Genomic DNA, 22340 nt, shown 5'->3' with positions numbered 1-22340 from the left:
TCTAATGTGCTAACACCTTGAAATAACATTCTCATTGTTTAGTTTTCAGTAAACTAAGATTTAGCAGTTTATCAAAACTATTGCTACCGTCATTTTACCGTTTCTATTGTGGAAAGTATTGAACTACAAGTATTCGCTTTCAAATGAACATAATTAAGAATTAAACCCCATGAGAGACAGCTCTACTTTCTCTAATCTCTATAAATCTGTTATTACTTACTATTTGGAAATTCTTTTAATACAATACAACTTCTAATATCTCGGCAACACATTATACTATAAACGCAAATAATTAATTTTTCAATAGGCAACACGTCATACATCTACGTGAGAAAAGTGTTGTATATCTAATTTCGTCCATATATTATTTAGAATACCACAACGATGTCAATTTTTTATTGTTGAAAATGAAAATCTTGTCTAGAATGAAAAGGACAGTTATTTGAGGTTTCAAATAAAACAAAAATATAGAAAATTATTTATATTAAAGTAAGTCACAGCTTAATAAGGGCATAGAACATTTTTTAATATTAAATTAAATGTACAATCTAATTATATCCCTGAACAAATTTTTTACATTGTTGGTAGCGTTCACCGAAAGGTTCTGGAAGTACGTTTCCTTTACATCCGTATCCACCATGAGTATGAATTAAAGCAAAATCATCGCAGTCTATTTTCCCATCATTATTGCAATCCTAAACAAAAAAAATTAAAATTGTACAATATTAATACGAATCCTGATGATTTTTATGTTTGTTCAAATACAAAACAGTTTGAAAAACAACACACACCTGTTGGAATTTTTTCATATAACCTTGTACAGATAAAGCTGCGCAATATGTGTCTCCAGCACAACTGGAGTAAGCGTCTGGATCATTCGGAGATTTTCCTTTGAGAGTAGGTTTTCCTGAATCTGCCCAGTAACCCCAAGTTATTCTAAATGGTCCACAGACATCACCTATGTAAGTGTAGAATGTCAAAAAAATCTTCACGCAATTAGTTGTATTTAAGAACAATAAATATATAAGAAAAACATGTTCAAAAAGCTGGAATTAACCAGCTCAATGATATTCGAGTAAACATATTTGTTATATACGTGCTCGTACTCAGATTTTGTAAACACCTTGTATGTAATGAACAATAATTTTACCTGAACAAACGCTGGAGGTGTTACACCTAGATATAGCTTCGCATATACATCCCAGACAGACTTGGGTCACTGGCAGGTCTTGACTTACCACACCTGATCATAAAATCAAAACACGTTTAGTTTTACAGTTAATAATATCTTCTGATCGTGCAAAAAAATGAAAAATATTGTTGCTTAAAGCGACCAGTTTGTAATAAAATAAACAGGCGATTTAATAAATTACTTTATTTCGAGATAATTTAAGAAATTAATTAGATATACTGACATTGAAGTTATTCGTGATCAGGACTTCAGAAAAAAACATAATAAATATTAAAATGAATCCGGTACAGGACGTGCTTTCAATTCATTGTCCACATTAACACAACAATGGGGTTTGATTTTCACGATTACAACGAAATTGATATACAGGGCGTCTCACATACCAACCGACACAGAGCAGTAGCATGTCCATCGTTATTTGACTTATCCTCAAAATTGTTTTATGAAAAACTACAAAAGAAAGATGTTTTAAAAAGAAAATTAAAATCAACTAACAAATGACAAAATTCTCTGAAATTTAAGGTTAGGTTAACCATAATTAACCCGTCCAGAATGGTTCAACCGCCTTCTAATTAACATTACTTAATGGTATTTTTAAATTAAAGGATTGCAAAGAAATAAATTTTTTTCCAAAATAACTTTGAAGCCCTCAGGGATGCAACGTGGTATAGAAGTAAACTGTCCCCAATCGTCATATTTTGGGCTCCCCTATACACCTCTGCTGTGTGTCGATTCTAATGCGTGTCACCCTGTATAATCTTGGAATATTACATCGTTTATATCGTGGGAGGATTTTATGGAAAAGTTATTGAGAACATCTATATAAATAAAAATGAATAGTTAAAGTGACTGAATAGATTTATTTAAGTAATTTTTTGTTACTAAAAAACTTAACATTGATATATGATTTGCTGCTAACTTCACTCGATATCTGTCAATTTTAAATTCGTCTAACGAACTTTATACACAAAAACGTTCCAACTTCGGTTTTATTTTAATAGATGTCATTGATGACGGTGTTTATATTTTATCTTGTGAAGGTGATTTTTAATCGTTTATTTTGACCTATAATGGGTTATCATATTAATTCAGTAATTTTTATTTAATTCGAGGACACCAAGATATTGTCATTTCACAGAATCTATTCACTTCATAAATATCATAAGTATATACTTTACACTATTTGTGTAGATAATTCTAATACAAAAATAGTTTTTTCTTTAAATATATACGCACTACTTGATTAATTTTTTTACAGACAAATGTGTATTATACAAGGAATCTGTATAAACAAGGTGAAACGTTAACTCACACATATAAATTGTGATATGAACTGACAACCTTGTAATTCAACCTTTAGGAATATTTACAACGAACCAAATTAAATCTATTTATAATAGATGCAGAAATATAAAAAAATGATAATTAGTAATTGTGTTTTGAAAGCATTGAACTTTCAAAAATCGAAATTTGACTGTGATCATTTTTTAACTAAATATTCTAAAACATATAAAAAAGTTATTGGGACAAAGAATTTCACTAACTCAATTTTTTTGTATCCATTCTCTCGTTTCTGTTTATTGTGTTTACCGTAAACTGGGAAAGGAAAAAACAGTCTCATACCAAACAGAATTAACGGTACTTTGATCCACATGATCCTTACGACCTTATTTTATTACCAATGATTTAAGAAAACGAAAAATTTTTGTAGCTACTAAGAATCATTAAGGAGTTCAGCGGAGGTTTATTGTTGCAAGTAAAAGTTCCCAGAGTCGTATTTTCAGTACGGTTCGAGTAAAAAATGGTTGTGAACTTTTATTAGTTATTTATAAATTTTATTTGATAAAACTAAAGAAAAACAATAATGTACTTGTCAATATTGTCACTTGTCATCGAATCCACATTACTACGTTCCCTGTGTTGGGTATGAGAAAGCATACCCCAACCAACCAGGTAGGCAACAAACAATGCTGCCACGAATTAAAATATGCTTCACCACTTTATGATAAATTTTCTTTATTCAAGTTGAAATATTAGTAATACGGATCACGGATTGAGAAAACTCGCCTTAACATAACCTCAAATTAAATCTTTCACCTTGAAAGAAGATAAATTATAGTTAAAATATCAAGATTTTGTCATACAATAAGTTTGTTCCAACCTGGATCGTACTTGGAACGGTTTTCGGAAGCGTTTATAGATATTTCCTGCGCAATCTCCGGTTATGCTCGATTCTTGTAACAGTAGCAAGTATCGCAAAGACCGTCCTGCAAACGGTTCACGTCACCGTACCAAGGACGGTTTTTTGATGGATTGGAACTAACCTTATATGTACATTTAGTAAAGTCGTTATATTTTATTTTTTAATTGAATATTCTCCTTACAAATAAGAGAATTCCATTAAAGAACTTTTCTTATTTATGTTATTATTATGATTATTTGATAATATTGATCAGCAATTAAAAAGCAGAAGTTGTTATTGTATAATTCGGACAATTACGATTTAGACGTCGCCAGATTGTTTCACAACCAAGTCTTTTATTTATTCAATAGAGAAAATTGAGGGGTTGTAATTGTATACTTCAATAGATTAAAGAAGACTGATAGATAAATAACAAGATAACATATATAATAAAAAACTACTAACAACATGAGTAAGTGACTATAAAAAAAGATATTCAACTTTTGATATAACTCGCAGCAAGTCTTGTGACCTAACAATCTACTGAAAGAATTTTTATTTTTCTAAATAATTTCTTCTGGTCTGTCTCTTTCTAATTTTTTAACTAAAGTTCAATCTCTGTTCGTTATCTATTCCGTTATATCGTGTACGTAGTCACTCCCATTTTTATTTTAAGTCATGTCTACTCTAAACATCTGCAATCAGCGTTGCCACATGTTGTAGCATTCCGTCAGTTCTGGTTAATTTTGAAGGGAACCTATTATCTGACTCTTAATTCATTAAAAATTCACAATTTTCGAATGTATAATATGGAAAATATATTTAAATATAAGTTCTTATTTCGCAGGTTTAAAGGCCTATAATTCAGAAACGAGCGGGTAGTATGAGAATTTTTTTTTATGTCACAATAATTATTTTCACGTCATCTACTCACTCCCGAATTTTTTGCTCCGAAACAGCCTGTATATTAAGAAACATAGAGTTGTAAAAATAGTCTAAACTGATGTTATTAGATCCCTAGATATTCATTTGAAAAAATAAGAATTGATTTTGTTAATACAGCACTTATCCAATATTAACATATTCGGTAACTAATTTTAGCATTAACCATTTATTTACAATTAGAACTGAAATGCTTTTCATGCTTCATAATTACATAGTTGGTTACGTAGACATAATGTTTTTATGTTTAAGTAACCTACAGTTTTCTCTTTTAAGAAAATATATTTATATATTTTTTTCTACTTAAATAACAAAGTGACGTTGTCTTACCTTGTAGAATTGATGCGAGTATAGTCACCAATACGACATACTTAGTAGCTGCCATTTCAAACAAAAGGATATTCCTTGTATGTAAATAAATAAATTAAAAACTAAAAGTAACTCGACCAGTTTGGTTTGTCTGTAGAACTAACACTAGTGGTCAAGGCGTGTGTTGCAGATCATTTATGTAATCATATACGCGGATCAAGAAGATAAAGGTGGTCATACACAATACGGTAAATAAACGTTGTAGAACGAAATATTTGAATTAATAAACTACGCAATTTTTAAAAGAGAATATTCGGTAAGGGTTGGAAGTTAATTACAAACTGTTATATAAAAAATTAAAATTACCAAGAATTTAGTCATGTTATCTGTGTATATCTGTATTGTACCTTTTTTGGACTAAAATAAACTAATTTTAGACCGAATCTTAGTTATTTTTTAACAAAAATAAACTTGAAAGTCCCAATGTTTCACCTAATTAGAAAAGAAAAATGAAAATTGAACTTTAAAAAGTTATTTCTGACAAAATTAATTTCTGAAAAGTCAATTTTTTTATGGAATTGGATTTGGAGAAATTCGTTTCACCAATTGAGCTAATAAAAGCAATTTTTGATAGACAAAAAGGCATTTTTTCAAAATTCTTCTTATAAAAACCAATTTTTGAGGAAATTTAACTTATAAAAACGACCAATTCCAACAGAGCAACCAATTTTATCACAAATTATATTTAGATAAACAATTTTTGGATGGAATTAATTCAAAAAAGCTGATTTTTCACCCAATTAGACTCAGAACAATAATTTGTAAGACTAATTAGCTTAGAAAAACTACAAAGTAAACTCTAAAAGGCCAATTTCTGATCAAATTTTATTTTTAAACGCCAATTTTGGATCTTATCGACTCAAAAAATAATTTTTGGACCAAATTAATTTGGGAAAAGTCATTTTCTTATTATATTAGACTTCGAAAAAATTTTTTTCGTAAGTTTCAACGAAGAAATGCAATTTTTACCGGCAAAAGGGACTCATAAAAGCCACTTTTTGACGAAATTAGTTAATAAACCCCATTTTCTACCAATTTAAAAGTGGAATAGCCAATTTTATACGGAATTAAATCCAGAAAATCTATTTTTGGACCAAATTAATTAGAAAAAATCCAATTTTTTACATAATTAGACTTGAAAGTTAAGAACAGCCAATTTTCAACCAACTCAAACTTGGAAAACCTTCTGTTATATGGAGTAAAACCTGAAAGAGCAATTTTTTGTCCAAACTTTACTTACTGTTGCCCAATTTAGACCGAATTAAATCTTGAGGAGCCATCTTATGACGAAAGTAAATTTCAAACAGTCCATATTTGAAAAATTCAAGCTGCGAACGGCACTTTTATACCGATTTAAAATCAGGAAACCAAATTAAACTCAGAAAAATATGTTTTTGTTGAATTCAATTTGACAAAATATATTTTTCTCCAAATAAAACTCGAATGTGAATATTTTTGATGAAGCTATAGTCCTGAAAATCCCAATTTTTGTCCTAATTAGACTAACATCAATTTAAGATCGATTTAACTTACTGATTAACCATTTTCTGAACAAATTAATTTCAGAAAACCCAATTTTTGCCCGAATTATACTTAAAAAAGCAAACTTTATATTAATTTAACTTGATAACGCTATGTCTTGATAGGAATATTTCGTCTATTTCAATATTGAATTTAATTAATATGCTAAAAATTACTTAAAACCAATGCACGTTTACCTTGGTACAAATTGACAACATTGGATTGTATAACATGTTGCCGACCGTCTGCACTAAATGTAGCAGATACCTCGGAGACATTCGGTTCTTCTCGCACAAATTTGCAAACGTAAACAAAGATGACTAAGGAAATAAGAGTTGCAAGAATTCTTTTCGTCAAAGCAAAAGAAATAAAATTCTGTATTAAATGTATTGACGATAATTTTAAGTTGGGAAAAAATTAAAATAGAATAACTCTTGCATGTCACTGTTATATTTCATGTAAATATTATCTTGTATCAAATAAAGTATTAATACCTTTGAAAAAATATTACTCGTTAGTTTCTTCGAGAGATTACTCGAGATCTTTAAATAAATGAAATACCTCAATGTTTTTGTATGTTTTTTTTAATTCTATATTCCGTACCTTTACTTTAACTTCTAATATTAAACACCTATAGGCATGTCACAATGAAAACTAAACAATAAAAATGTATTTTAATTAATTCAAACCATATTGAACTTTTTTTGTTAAATATTTCTCGTATGGTTCCTCGAAAAAACACTCTTGCATTCACACCGTACAAAACTGGCTTATTATTTTTATAAACATATGAAATCAACAATAATTTTGTATTTTATTGTTTTTAATGTGGTGATTCCTCCCTTTTTAACAAATCACATACGTTAGCTTGTGCTGCCTTATAAATCGATTACGTATGTCTTAGATCATAAAAGACGTACATCAGTTGAAATGATTCGACGGAATTTAAGTTCTGCTCCGAAATGGGCCGAATGTTTCCGAGGTATCCGTAACTTTTGTTGTCTTCTATTTTTGCATAGCATATTCTTACACTCACAAAATTTGAGAACTTTTTATTCTGAGAATCTACTTCAAAACAAACGATAAAAGAATTATTATTTTAATACGTATATGAAATCAACAATAGTTTTGTATTTCATTGTTTTTAATATGATGAATCCTCCCTAGTTTTCAACAAATCACATACGTTAGTTTAGGCTGCTTTATAAATCGATTACGTATGTCTTAGATCATAAAAGACGTACGTCAGTTGAAATGATTCGACGGAGTTTAAGTTCTGCTCCGAAATGGGCCGAATGTTTCCGAGGTATCTGTAACTTTTGATGTTTGTTGCCGACATTCAGGTGTAAATAACTGTGAATTCATATTTTTCCGTAATGACGGACAGAGCATTTATACAATGTTATAATTAATATTAATTTTTTTGATCATAGAACAAACGTATGATTGAATAACAAAAAATAAAATGATTATTTGACACAAATATTTTCATCATTTTATCGTATTGAATTTATGTTCGAGGCGCCAAATGTATAAAACACTATAGTAAAATGCTAAACAAATTTTCTCAATAATTTTTTTGTAAAATAGGTTTATTAGAAAATTCTCCAGGAACATTTGATTTGACTAATCTTCAATTATTCTAGAAATCAATTTTCTGATTAAAGCATGTTACTTTAACCGTTTAGTGTGAACTCGTCTTTACTATAATCCGCTTAAATTCACACATGAGAAAAACCTGTTATTCAAAAGGAGATACGAAGTAAACAATGTCATTGGCGTCGATGAATTTAACGAGTTATATGGAAATTTGAGTCAATACTGGGATGGGCGGATAACCAAAAATATTACACCAATACGTATTCTTTGAACGCGGAGGAGTTGCAACAAAAAAAGGATTAGAATCATTTCAAGGTTGTCAGATGTGTATCTCTCCTTTTGTTTTGCGACAAATTCATTTTTTTTAATACTGCTACGTTTGTAGTTTTTTTTGTTCAAAAACTATACTGCTAATTCGAGATATGATTTGATCTTTGTAACAATATATACAGGGCGTCATTATAAACTTTCAGTTTGTTGTATCTCCTGGTTGCTAAGTCGTGGTGGAATTTAATTTAAGGAATGAAATAAATCGTCTCGAATCTTTGTAAATTGGATTTATTTAATACTTTGAAATAATTAAACAGATTAAAATGTTTTATTATACAAAACAATCGTGTTCGATACATAACATATAAAGGGTGGTCAAGAATTATGTAAATTCGGATTCAGACCAGTATTCAAAGTTGGGAACTGAATTACTGATTGTATTAAGCTCAAAAACATTTATTTTCGCCAAAATGTACCGTTGTTTGACCACTTATTAAATTCGAAACAGCCAATTGTCGTTTAAATTAGAATTATTGATATAAAACGATTTTTTGGGGTAAATAAAACTTAAAAGGTAGAATCTTTAATGAAATATCATTTAGAATAATTTTTGGCCATTTTTTTAACCAAATATTTGATTCAGAGAAGCCTTTTATAAACTGAATTTGACTTTTTCTTAGAAAAAATTTTTTAATAAAGAAAACTCAAAAAAGTTGACATATTTCAGTCTTTGTTGAGTAAATTTGACTTGGAAAAGCAATTTTTCAATTAAATAATGAATTGAGAGAAGCCAGTTGTTTATCAAATTAAATACATAGGAGCAAATTTTCGAAGAAATGAAACTTAATAATAAAACATTGTGGGATCGTTTAAACTCAAAAAAAAGACAAATTTTTTCGCCAAACTGAAATGAAAAATCAATATTTGACCAAACTAGCCATTATTCGACTAAATTTGATTATCTTTTAACCAAAATTTAAATTAGTAGACGAACAGTTCCATTACAAGATACCAATGTTTGTCCAAATTAAATTTTAGTCAGTTTTTTAATAAATCAATTTAAAAGAAGCCAGTTTTTGTTCATTTTCTGGCCAAATTGAATTCAGAAAAGCCTTTCTTTGGTTGTTTGGACAAATTAAATTATAAAAATATTAGAATTTCATTAAATTTAACTCAAAAACACATTTTTCAGCAAAATTACACTCAAATTTTGACCAAATTAGACTTATAAAAGCCATTTTTGAAAAAAAATCCATCGAAAAAGGCAAATTTACACATTTTTGATTAATTAAACTCAAAAACGAGTTATATGGCCAAATTGATAAAAGTAATTTTAGATATAATATGGTTTAAAACATTAATTCTCAAGCCAATTGATTCAATTTTTTGACCAAATTAGACCAATGAATGCCTTTTTTGAAAAAATGTCATTAAGTTAAGCTCAGAAATGCCAAAATGTCACATGAAGAAAACCACTTTTTGCTAAATTTGAATCAGAAATAAATGTTTATGATGAATTTAACTCGAAATAGGTAATTTGGTCAAAAACATCATTTTTCAAGCCAATTAATTCAATTTTTTGACATATGAATACCATTTTTACAAAATCTCACTAGGTGAAACTCAGAAAAGCCAAAATGTCGCAAGAAAAAAACCCTTTTTGCTTAATTCGAATTAGAAATGAATTTTTTCGAAAAACCTAAAAAGATAATTTGAGGTGAAATATGGTTTGAAACATTTTTTAAGCCAATTAATTCCATTTTTTAGGCAAATTGAATACAGAAAAGCCATTGTTTGGTTATTTAGCCAAATTAAATCACAAAAATACCAAAATTTCAGTAAATTTAACTTAGAAAACATGTTTTCTGACAAAATTTCTCTCAAAGTTGATAAATTTTGACCAAATCAGACTAAAAGCCATTTTTGAAAAAAATTTCTCTTAAAAAGGCAAATTTTTGGCCAACTTAAACTTATACAAGACAAATTTGGACATTTCTAGATAAATTGAACTCATTAAAATAATTTTGTTGTCAAATTCAACTCAAAAAAGGTAATTTGAGGTAAAATATGGCTTAAAACATTTCTTAAGCCAATTAATTCAAACCCAAAAATCATATTAGACCTATGAATGCCATTTTTGACAGAATCACACCAAGTTAAATTCAGAAAAGCCAACATGTCACAAGATAAAGAGCCTTTTTTGCTAAATTGGAATCAAAAATAAATTTTACGAATAAATTTAACTAGAAGAAGGTAATTTCTGGTAAAATGAAATCCAGAAAATCCAAAATTTCACTTAGAACATCCAAAATAATGTATAAATAATTTATACCTAAAGAATACCGTCAGATCTACGAATTAATATACAGCATTCTCAACCACTTTTTTTTTAAATTATAAAAATAATCCACACATTCTATTAATTACTCAATTGTTCCATTTTCTCTACTTTTAATTCTTTGGATTCCTTGTTTAATTTTTCTTGTTTCTGCATTAAAAAGGGCACCTTGTGTTCCAAAGTCATATTATTTTCAGGTGCCAAACCTGAAAGAGAATGCATGTTTACACATATAATAATTTGTCCCAAAGACACACCACATATTAAACGAAACTCAGCTACAAAACCTTTAATTTTCCAATTCAGAAAAAATTTTTAATTCATCCACAATCATTTTTCGATTCTATTCTGTTCCTATTGCAATCCAACATGTTCCATTGGCATTCAATTAAATAAATCAGATACAAAATATGACAGATGCTTTACATTTACATAAAATTGTTGACTTAAGTTTCAACTTTCAATTTAATTGATAGAAAAATATCTTCTTCGTTCCAATCCAGATAATTTGTCTTTCAAATGACCGTTCAACTTTTCTGCTCTTTCAGTTCGACATTTTCAACATAGACAAAGTGCATTTCGAACGCCTCACAACCATCGATATTCACATCTACTTTCTACCCAACGAAAATATCACGATCACAGATATATATCTATATACAAAAAAACCATAGAAAAATTCGAAAATTAATAACCTTCAAAAAGTTATCTATCATAATATTGACATAAAAAGAAGAAGTAAGCAAGTATGTCCTTTATAAAATTGTAAACAATGTTTTTGATCATGTGATGACGTTAAGTAGTTAACGTCACTGTCATTAGCCGGTTTAATTGAATCAGATACAACTACCAACGTTTGTAATGCATTTTCCACTGTTACTTGAGTAATGATTTCACTTTCACTTCATATATTTATATTTAATCGAGCGAATGTGATAAATGACAGAATATTACTTACCTATACAGGCTTTTAAAACATTTTCGATGCACGCCCTCTGTTTATTAAGAGCATTAACTACCGGTGTATGTTTCGGTACCATAGGTGCTTTGCAAAGATAACTCAAAATCGATAAAACCACATGAAAACCGTTATAATCTTCATCTGGATCTTCTTCTCTTTTAACTTTGATACGAGAGAAAATATCTGCTAAGATAATCAAATCGAGAATAATAGGGGTAGCCAACAAGGAATCCTCGCAAGTGTTGTGAATGACAATTGTATTCAGACCGCCCATCATTATTTCCGAGGTGTATTCGTCTAACGCCCTTTTAGAATCACCTAAAATAAACAAAATTTTCCCTTTTCGTGTTAATAAGGTAAAAGGCCGATTCGTAAACTTGACTTTCCGTTTGACGTTACCGTTTTCGGGTGACGTTTGCCGTTTGACCTGACGTAGCATTCGTTAACCTAAAAATGTTGTTATTCTTTTTGACTTGTATAATACTTTTTGTTTTCGTGATATTTTTGTGTTTTTGTTCGTAATTTATGGACGATATTATAGAAAATAACGAAGGGAAAGCCAGCAAAGCCAAAAGACTACCATAAACAAACAGACAGAACGAGAAATAACTCCAACATCACGCTTTAACGTCATATGTCAAAATCACGTGACAAACGCCAACTCGTCTATGTTGCAAGTCACCAACGGCAGACCGATAAGCAAACGGCAATTATAAATGGTTTTATTCATTTCAATATTTTCAATTTTTAAACAGCAAAAGTCAAAGGCAACGGCAAAACGGATAGTCAAGTTTATGAATCAGCCTAAAATGTAATTCCATGGAAAGTGAGAAGATATTTTCACCACAGGAAAGTTCATTAATTCACACTATATTTTGTTTTTTTTTTCAAAGAATTGTAGATACAGAGAGTTTCTAAATTACTGCAACAACAGAAAAAGTAGAGCAAACTTTCCACAGTTTACTTTTCACAGTGGATTCCATATTGGGTTAGGTACATAGCACTAATTTAAAGGAGATTAATGCATATATAATCTCACTATTTTTTTATCACACCCTGTAAGTGCATTTTCAAACTTGACAAACATAACTGGATAAAACTTTTGATTGGTACACTTATTTTCACTCTTTTGTGTATTTTCCTTATCGTTTTGTTGATTTTTTTGATAATTATAAAGTAAAATCCTCACAACACTAAAAGAAATAAACGTATGAAGATGCTTTTCCACATTTTTTTTCCAAATGTAAACATAATAATTATGACACAAATAGTATCACAAACATAACTTAGAAGAATTAATTTTTTGACATTATTGAATCATAGATCTAATAATTTGTTAGCGAGTCTAATTCCGATCAGTTTAGGAACTAGTCCCATGTACACTTACACAAATATTGTTCGCTGTTAGCTCAGTTCTGAGTGTTTAGTAACAGCTCCGATTCTGAATCAATTCTAAATTTATCACAAACTAAAAGAAATAAACGTATAAAGATGTTTCTCCACTTTTTTATAGACAACTACTAAAAAACCAAATGTAAACAAAACAATTATGACACAAATAAAATCACGAACATATAACCTAGAAAAACGAATTTCTTGACATCATTGAATCATAGAACTATTAATTTGTTCGCGTGTCTAATTCCGATCAGTTTAGAATAATCACATGTACACTTTAAAAATTATTGTTCGCAGTTCTGTAAAGAAAGCTATTTCTATCGATTGAGTACTCTGCCCAGATAAGTTAAATCACATTTATACAAAAAACGATTTGAAGGTATGCAACACGTTATACATTTTGTAAACATATTCCATAAATTCCAGTAACGTTATGATTATCTGGAATATGGAAGTCTCAAATTGAATTATACAATTGGGACTGTTTTTAAATAACAAAAGTATTTTTTTATAATAAATTTATGATTTAATTATAATTTTTTAGTTCTGGGAGATACGCGATTGAAACGAAAAAGGAATTTTTTCTGGAATTTTGTTTACAAACAAATTATTAGAACATTACTTAGAACTTACCAACGAAAGGAACGTATTTAATTACAACTACGTGGTCAGGTTTTTCTCCCGGTGCGTAAAGAATATCGTTTGAATTAACCATATCGTCTACAACGTTACTTTTAGATATCTGAAAGATATTTTAATCAAATTACAAAAATACATATAAAACTGTAGTTGTTATGGGACTGTGGCAAATCAAACACCAAAATGTACAATTTCTATATAGGGAATTTGACGATTTTGGTTGGTATTTAATTGTTTTTCCCCAAACACGTTTTCTATGAATGTCTATGGATCATAAATCTGTTTTTACAGAATAACTTAAAAAAAATCAAAGTTTAACGTTAACCAACCTAAAATAAAGTAACATAACCTTCAATTGGACGGATTCTAATTTCAAGAAACAATTAAATAACAATTAAATAGCAGTTATTCGAAAGCTTGGGATATATATATCAAAAAGCGTATATTTTGATGTTTGATTGCCACAGTCCCACAACTAATTGGCAGAGAGTTCGTTCCAATTTACAAAAAAGTTGTGTATATTTTATTATGAGGCTCAATAACCACTTTTTGAGGTGTTACAAGGTGAAACACAGTAAACTCTTTATTTAGGTTAGGTGATCTTACTTCTTTTGATCTAAACTGCTCCGGAGCTGACAGATTCTTTCCGTCGTTATTTCCGAGATGATTATAACTGACAATACTGACTGGTTTAATACCGGCTCCGATCAAAAAATCAACAAGTACGCTCTTAATTTTCGTTTGACCGGATTTGAAATCGTCTCCGGCTATGAAGACGCCTTCTTTCTCTGCAAAATCTACTATTCCGGGTACGAAAGTGTTTTGTGGTGAACCGTTGATGTAAGTACATCCTGCAGATATAGCAGCGTAAGCGAATAATACCGAAGGAGGTATGTTCTTGTTATCGGATAGAATTGCCATTTTGATATTTTCAGCTGTGTCGTTGATACCTTCAACGATTTCGCTGAAACATTCGGTGTTCGCCGTCCATAAAACGATTACTTCATCCAAATTGTTCGTTTGTTTGAATTCTTCGATATCCGATTTGATTTTTTCCAGTTGTTCTTTTCTGTTACCCGGGATGATGTTGTCTACTCGCGATTTCTAAAAGATAAATAATATTCTAACCTCATTCCGATCACATTGTTTACACTACCACTACACCAACACTTAATGTAAACTAAGTTGGTTATCGAAACGCGCCTCAGAGAGTGTAATTGTGAGTGTTGGTGTAGTGGTGGTGTAAATAGTGTGTTCAGAATGAATTCCAACTTAATCTAACCTCATTTTTTTCATCTTTATACAAAATACTCGGTTTCTGTCAAAATTTTCTGATATTACCGAAATTATAAAACTGAATTGGCCAATTTTTGACCAAATTACACCCGGGAACGTCATTTTTGAGCAAATCTCGTTGAAAAAGTCAATTATCTGACCAAACTATACTTAAAAGGCAAAACTTAACTAGAATAAATTATTTTTTGCTGAATTAAACTAAAAGAGGATGATTTCAGGCCAAATTAAATTGAGAAAAGTCAAAATTTGGCTTAGATCATCCATTTCTGAGAAAACTAATTTCACACATCCATTTTTTGATCAAATTAAACCTAGAAAATGCTTTTTCGACAAAATTTCGTTTAAAAATGCGAATATTTGGCAAAATTTATTTCAAAAACATATTTTTTGCCAAATTTAATTGGAAGTTGGTAATTTCTGGATACAATAAATACCCAAAGGTAAAATTTGGCTTAGAAAAGCCATTTTTTGCTAAATTAAAGTCAGGACCGACTTTTTTTGACTCAATTCGACTCAAAAAAAAGTAATTTCTGTCTAAATTGAATTTAGAAGTTAAAAAAGCTATTTTCAACGAAATTTCATTTAAAATGCGTATATTTGGCAAAATCTAATTCATAAAACGCAAAATTTGGCTTAGAAAAACTATTTTTCTAAGCATTTTTGAGAAAACTAATTTCCAACAGCCAATTTTTGACCAAACAAAACTTTAAAATGCGCATATTTGGCAAAATTTGATTCATAAAAGGCAAAATTCAACTCAGAAAACCAAAATTTGGCTTAGAAAAACTATTTATCGCCAAATTAAAATTAAGAAGGACATTTTTGGCCGAATTTAGCCGAAAGATGCTAATTTTTGGCCAAAATAAATTCCCAAAGGGCACAATTTAGTTTAGAAAAGCCATTTTTTGCTAAATTAAAGTCAGAATCGACTTTTTTGGCCCAATTCGACTCAAAAAAGGTAATTTCTGACTAAATTGAGTTTAGTAGAGGTAAAATTTGGCTTAGAACATTCATTTTTGAGAAAACTAATTTCAAATAGCCAATTTTAGGCAAAATTTGATTCATAAAACGCAAAATTCAACTCAGAAAACCAAAATTTGGCTGAGAAAAACTATTTATCGCCAAATTTAAATTAAGAAGGATATTTTTCTCCAAATTTAGCTGAAAGATGCTAATTTCTGGATACAATAAATTCACAGAATGCAAAATTTTGCTTAGAAAAGCCATTTTTTGCTAAATTAAAGTTAGAACCGACTTTTTTGTAAATATCTGACCAAATTGAATTTAGTAAAAGTAAAATTTCGATTAGAATATCCATTTTTGAGAAAACTAATTTCACACAGCCAAATTTAACTTAAAAAAAATCCATTTTCGACGAAATTTCATTCATTACGCGCATATTTGGCAAAATTTATTTCATAAATCGCAAAATTTGGTTTAGAAAAAAAAAAAGGTAAGATTTTGTCCTAGAAAAGACATTTTTTCGCTAAATAGTCAGAAATTACTTTTTGGGCCAATTAATTGAAGAACATTATTTCATACAACCAATTTTTGACCAAATTAAACGTAGAAAAAGTCAGAAAAGATAAAATTCAACTCAGAAAAAAGCAGAAAAAGCAAAATTTGAGCCAGAAAAACTATATTTTGCCAAATTAAAATTACGACCGATATCTGCGGCCAAATTTAACTGAAAATGGTAATTTCTGGCCATATTAAATTTACAAAAGGCAAAATTTGGCACAGAACATTAATTTTTGAGAAAACTAATTTCGAGTTTTGATCAAATAAGACGTATTAAAGACATTTTTGAGTAAATTTAATTTAAAAAGGTTAATTAGACTGAAAACATCCAAAATTCAACTCAAAAAAACTGTTTCTCAATAAATTATTATCAGAAAGAAAATTTTTTACCAAATTCAACTAAAACAACGTAATTTCTAGCAAAAATAAATTTAAGAAAGACAAAATTGGACTTACGACATCAATTTTTGAGCAAAATAAATCCAGAAATACCAATATTCGTAAAAAATAGAGTACCAGAAATTGTTTAGTATCTACCAAATTATTAATTATAATAAATAGATTGTAGAAGTTGATAATTTTTATAATAACCAGAATTGTTTTCAAAAGAAATGAATTTAAAGGCAATATAACCCATATTTTCCAAAAGAATTATAACGATTACCTGATTGGCAGCAATAAACTCGGGTACGTAAACTGAAGGTCTCGGTTTCATCGGTTCCAAATACGGTCTTAATTGTTCTCTCAAAGATAAGTCCAATACTTGAGCTCTTTCCATAGACTCGGCCAAATTACATGCGCTAATATCCCAACCATCGATCACTATATCGTCTGGATGTACCATGGGTAATAATTTTGAAATGGGTACGTATATTTCATCGCCCACGCATACGGTTGCAGTTTGTGTAATGGATCCTTAAAAGTATAGGTATATCTAGAGATGATAATATAGGTGGGACACAAAGGAAAAGAATGGATTTGGGAGGCATGGAAAACCAAATAATATCAGGGGACTGGGGAAAAAGAGATTGAGAGTTGATTTAAGAGACGTATTAGACTTCGTAAAGTCAGTGGAGTCAAGTACACGTAAAAAAATAAAAACTCTATAGTATCTGGGTACTTTACTGACAGATATATTGAAGATGGAGACAGACATAACGAATTAAGAGAAAAAATCAACGATAATAGCGATTGGACATTGAAAATATGAACACAATTTGCTAGAAATAGAACTGAACCTTTCCATAGACAAACTATTAGAAGACTAAAGAAAAAAGTGGAAGCCGGAGCTTCACCAAGAACCAATTCAACTTATCTATCAGAAGAGGTAGAAAAGATAACTAAACGAGAGGCAAAAAAAAACCCTAAAATAAAAATATTAGGAAGAGATGGGAAGGAACGTACACGAGGAACCAGAACCCTTCTTTTATATTTGAAACGGTAGAAAATTATTGTACTTACCATACCAGTTAGCTTTTTGAACGTGTTTTTTAGTCGGCCATGATAATTTAAGTTTATTAGCTATAACAGCTGCCGTAAATGTAGATCCGTTATTCCCACCCCATCCAACTAACATAACACCCAATTTGGGTATTTTTCTTGATGTTCTAAATACCAATTTTTCCGAAAGCGGCGTAACCTACAGATAAAATAAACCTGCTCGGTATTGCATCTTAATTACAGAGTGCGGTTTCATTTGGTCCACCTTTTGCTATTCAAGAACTAACAGAGATCTAGAAAAAGACTTCCAATCCCCCATTATCGATGCCCAACAAATCTCACAACCATAAACCTTGAGATCCAACAGTCAGAACACAATGGAATCGTCTTAACGTCCAAATTAAACTTAAAATCAATGCTGAGAAGCAGAGAAAGTGGATATGTCACCTTGGACAATGAACAGGGTCGTTTGTTTTGGCAACCATTCTTCACAGCAGTCTCCCAAAGTAGCCAGCTGTCTACTACTAAGGGAATCTGCCACTTCTAGCACGAGGCTCCCACATAATTACCTATCCAAATGTAAACAACCATTTAACGCACCCTTCACTAGTCCCGGAATCTCTAGACAGGTTTTTTAATGCTTTCCCTCAGCTCTGCGGCCTCCACTTAGCGCCTGCTTGGCATCATCATTCCCAAACCCAGCAAAGACCGTACTAAGCCTGAATCTGATTCTGTACCGAGAAAAATAATACCACCATAACTCCAGCTCTGCAGAGGAATCCCTCATTCTCTGCCCACGATACGGATCTTTCATGAAATGAATTATTTCGAAGCCCATTTGCTTAGATATGTCTAATTATATCGTAAAAAAATTCTAAACGAAAACTGCGACTGTTCAATGAAATATTGATGGAACTTTTGTGCTCCGAATCAATAACCTATTTATAAAATTGAATTATGAAACGTATTTTACGACGATATACGTGAATATATCAACTAAGAGAATTTTCATTCATGTCATCCGGTCGGAAAACGTGGTCTGTGCGAAAATCAATAATTTCGAAACGTGGAATGCTAGAAATTTCTAGTAAACCATTTGCGACGTTGATTCGAATACAAAAAGGGTACAAAAAACGAAGATGGACAGCCCGAAAAGTGGTTTAACAGATTCAAAAAACTCTTAAAAAATAAATATGATAAATAAAAATTGTAGTCACTCGTTTAAACACTTTGATCTATAATCGTTGACTATATCTTTACTGTTTCTCTCTGACTTTCATTTGACATTGATTTTATACATACTATTCTCAAAAATCTGCTCCAATTAAAGTTTATTACTTTCGGTGTAATTATTTTATTACTTTTTTGTACATAACCTCACAAAAACTTAGTTGGTTTTTATAATAAAATAGTCAGTCATATTGTCAATCTTTCATGAAAGATGTTATGTAAAAAAGTTAAAAATATTAACCGTGAAAACATATGTAAATGAAATAATTGAAGTTTCAAAACTCGTAAATCCAAAACCAAAAATAAAATTCCAGCTTTTCTATGTTTTTCAGGACGTTAATCAAATTACACGAGTTGGAACTAGGTGTCAATCCCATCTCTACTTTTTACTACCAGATATAAAAACATATGTTTTAAATGCAGTTTCTTCTCAATGATTTGTTATATTTTCATATAGCCTCTAATTGTTTTTAATTTTAAACAGTTGATAAGATATGCATTTTTGTCCCAAATATGTTTTTTGAAATTAAATTTCATTGGCATAAACAAGTTTCATTCTAAAATGCGTTAAAAGAGGTTAACATAACTCTGTCCTTTTTCTATATGTGTCGTTAGAAAAAGAAACAAAATGAAACGTAGAGGTGAATGTTATTTTGTCATTAACATTTTTAAAGTGTATCAGGAGAGCTATAAGGACTTAACGTTGAAATATAAATATATTTTTTTATAAAATTTTCATGTTTTCTTTGTTAATCCAAGTACTCTGGGACCATCCTCGTAGAATTCAAACATACCATAATTTTTGACGTTTGACGCTATGACTTATATGTGCTAAAGTGAAACATTTCTGACTTTACCTTAAAGTTCAAATTGAAAGAACTTTTAGGCTAAATGTCAATTATGATACCAAGCCAAATAATAATCACTCAAAAATGTTTATTTTCTACTGCGCAGGCTTCTGATCATTAAGCAGTAAAATATTCTAAAATACTTTTGAGGTAAGAAACTTTTGTATCAACTTGGAGTAATTGATTGTCCTATTTAAGATTGTTTGTAACTCCTATTGAATTATAATCAAAATTGTTGCACACGAAGTTGAATAACCTCAAAATAATTCTAAAAAGTAACAGATTCCTTGCTTCTTTATAATATTGTTACAAACTCGCCCAGTAATATAAACCGTGAATCCGGCCTTGTTCCAATATGTTATGGAAGTTTGGCAGACGCCCTGAGTATTTTTTGTATTTATTTACAGTTAACTTCACCTTTTTTGTGACCTGTTTACATTATGTTTCTTCTAGAGGCAAGAAAACGATTCTGGAACCTGATGAGAACATACACATTGTGTATAAATTCACTCCACCGTTTTGTAATTAAAAACTGTTTGAATAAATAATAAGAACATAACAATATCTATTTCGTTTTAATTATTTCCATTTCTTTTATTATATAGTTGATTTGTATTCTACCCTATATTTTTTAATTGTCTTTTGCAATATTTTTTCAAGAGATAGATATAAATGTTATTCCTTTAATAATTTCCATTTGATAATATGGTTTTGAAATAAAGTTTTGTATCTCTACGCCATGTAGGTATCTACGTCTATGGCATAAAAACGAATTCGACCTTGAAAACATTTGGACAGTATTCGTTGAAAAACTATATTCGGCGTTGCAATAATAATTTAAATTGGTATAAGTTTTAATATAATTGTTGATATATTTATATTTATAACAGAATTGTTTGTATGAGAATCGATTTTTTTTACAGTTTCTAGAATAGATTTACGTTATACAAAACAAGCGGGTAACAAAAAATCTTTCTTATATAAATGTTGTGAAATAACACAGCATTATGTCCATTGAAATATTTGTTTCAAAATATGGAAGAAAATGAAGAAAACAAGAAATTTAAATGAATTTTTTGTTAATTTGGTTGTCCAGAAATTTCTTGGAATAATAAAAACATGAAAAGAATCTTTATATTATTGAACTATTTCAAACCACAAGTAAGTTACTACGCTGATATTAGAGATGTGAGTCTAGAGATGGGATTTTCACCTACATCTGTAGAGTTTTAGAAATATTTAGATTTTGAAGGTGAAAACTATATTTTTGCTTATAAAAACCGCAATAAATAATTATCGAATTATGTATATAGAAGCAATAAACTGTTATGATTATCTGTAATAATGTTTTTAAAGATAGAAGTACTTTATATATAACTAATATTGAGTTTACTTGTATTTCCAAACATTTCGACAGTTAGAAAACATGCTGTTTTTGCGCTAGGTATTGAATAGAGGTTTTTTTTCGTGCTTACCTCTATAATATCTCCAATTTTTTCAGTTTTATTATATTTGTAAGCATAATGACTTTCGATATAATCATTGGTATATTTTACGTTTTCACTATTCACCACAATATCCATAATAAAATCTATCGGTTCTCAGAAGCATCCAGTTGAGCGACGTATTACCGGCGAAAATAGTATGAGCTTGAAATTTAGGTAGTCAAGTTTGGAGAATGTTATCAAAGTGGAGTTGGAGATATGGGGGATTCAGATTCTGCGCGAAAACCTTCGTTCATTATGGAGAGGGCCGTAATTGACCACTTTCTTATAATTTAAAAATTTACTTTTAGATAGAAATATTTTTTCGTAAATAGGGTAAAATACAACCAGCTGAAATATGGAAAAAAGTAAATGGTCGGTTGTATATAAAAGTTTCCTAACCTAAATTATTAGTATGACACAAAATGGTAGTCGATTCGTGCAGCTCTTGTAATTTATTTTTTCTTATTTGTTTAACTGTTTCAATATTTTTTTTGTCATCTCACAAAGGTTAAATACGTAATAAATTTCACTAATTATCGTTATTAATTAATAATTCGATGTCCAGAATAGACTTGAGGCGCCTTTAATCCTGAAAAATCCATTAAAAGTGTTTATAACTTCAGGAAGGTTAAATATAGGTATGGGTTACCCTTATGCACTATGATATGAAACAATTTAATGCAATTAAAAATATACAGGATGTTGCATTTAAAGTAATAAAGTAATTTTTAATTCAATTCCTCATTTCCTCTAAAAATTGAGTTTCGCAAGAACAACAAAACTTAGGTACATAAAATCTTATTCAGAATTCACTAATTTTACACCTAAAAATCAAAAATATCATTTAATATAGGGCGTTATATATAAAAAATCATTTTATTTACTTAACTACTTTCGGGACAACCTGTATAGCTGAAAATAATTTCAGATGGTTATTGATGTGCGTATATAAATATATTATAAATACGAGAAACTTGTATTACGCTAAAGGTTTACAAAATGATTTAAATATTTCCTAAAATTTTAAAAAATGTACCTGAGCTGATCCAAATTTCCGGTCTTTTATAACCATAAGCTGTGCAGAACAATAGAAAAAGGTTTTGACAG

The 22340-nt window shown here is 29.7% G+C and overlaps 2 protein-coding genes across 2 annotated transcripts; both read right to left on the bottom strand.

Annotated features, from left to right (window-relative positions):
- Window positions 1-468: 468 nt before the first annotated feature.
- Window positions 469-4808, bottom strand: LOC130442614 (lysozyme-like). Its single transcript, XM_056776891.1, has 4 exons — window positions 4647-4808; window positions 1151-1243; window positions 792-958; window positions 469-695 (listed from the first exon to the last, which is right to left on the bottom strand). Exons 1-4 carry the CDS (start codon window positions 4699-4701, stop codon window positions 549-551), a joined length of 462 nt encoding a protein of 153 aa, XP_056632869.1. The 5' UTR covers window positions 4702-4808; the 3' UTR covers window positions 469-548.
- Window positions 4809-8347: 3539 nt separating this feature from the next.
- LOC130442744 (inositol-3-phosphate synthase 1-A) lies at window positions 8348-21437 on the bottom strand. Its single transcript, XM_056777093.1, has 7 exons — window positions 21222-21437; window positions 17690-17867; window positions 16893-17143; window positions 14018-14515; window positions 13406-13514; window positions 11372-11692; window positions 8348-10619 (listed from the first exon to the last, which is right to left on the bottom strand). The coding sequence occupies exons 1-7, from the start codon at window positions 21327-21329 to the stop codon at window positions 10495-10497; spliced, it is 1590 nt and encodes a 529-aa protein (XP_056633071.1). The 5' UTR covers window positions 21330-21437; the 3' UTR covers window positions 8348-10494.
- Window positions 21438-22340: the final 903 nt, after the last annotated feature.

The sequence above is a fragment of the Diorhabda sublineata genome, chromosome 4, assembly GCF_026230105.1.
Source record: "Diorhabda sublineata isolate icDioSubl1.1 chromosome 4, icDioSubl1.1, whole genome shotgun sequence".
NCBI classification, from domain to species: Eukaryota; Metazoa; Arthropoda; class Insecta; order Coleoptera; family Chrysomelidae; genus Diorhabda; species Diorhabda sublineata.
The sequence above is the reverse complement of the archived record's forward strand: the minus strand, read 5'-3'. Positions and strand labels throughout refer to the sequence as shown.

Bases quoted from the DNA above. Each gene is read 5' to 3' on its own strand.
- LOC130442614 (XM_056776891.1), bottom strand. From the start codon at position 4,701: ATGGCAGCTACTAAGTATGTCGTATTGGTGACTATACTCGCATCAATT. The intron at 1,244-4,646 runs GTAAGACAACGT...TTTTATGATCAG, and splicing joins ACTCGCATCAATTCTACAAG to GTGTGGTAAGTCAAGACCTG. The intron at 696-791 runs GTGTGTGTTGTT...TTTTTTGTTTAG, and splicing joins ATATGAAAAAATTCCAACAG to GATTGCAATAATGATGGGAA.
- LOC130442744 (XM_056777093.1), bottom strand. From the start codon at position 21,329: ATGGATATTGTGGTGAATAGTGAAAACGTAAAATATACCAATGATTAT. The intron at 17,144-17,689 runs GTAAGTACAATA...TATACTTTTAAG, and splicing joins TCAAAAAGCTAACTGGTATG to GATCCATTACACAAACTGCA. The intron at 11,693-13,405 runs GTAAGTTCTAAG...TGTTTATTTTAG, and splicing joins TAAATACGTTCCTTTCGTTG to GTGATTCTAAAAGGGCGTTA.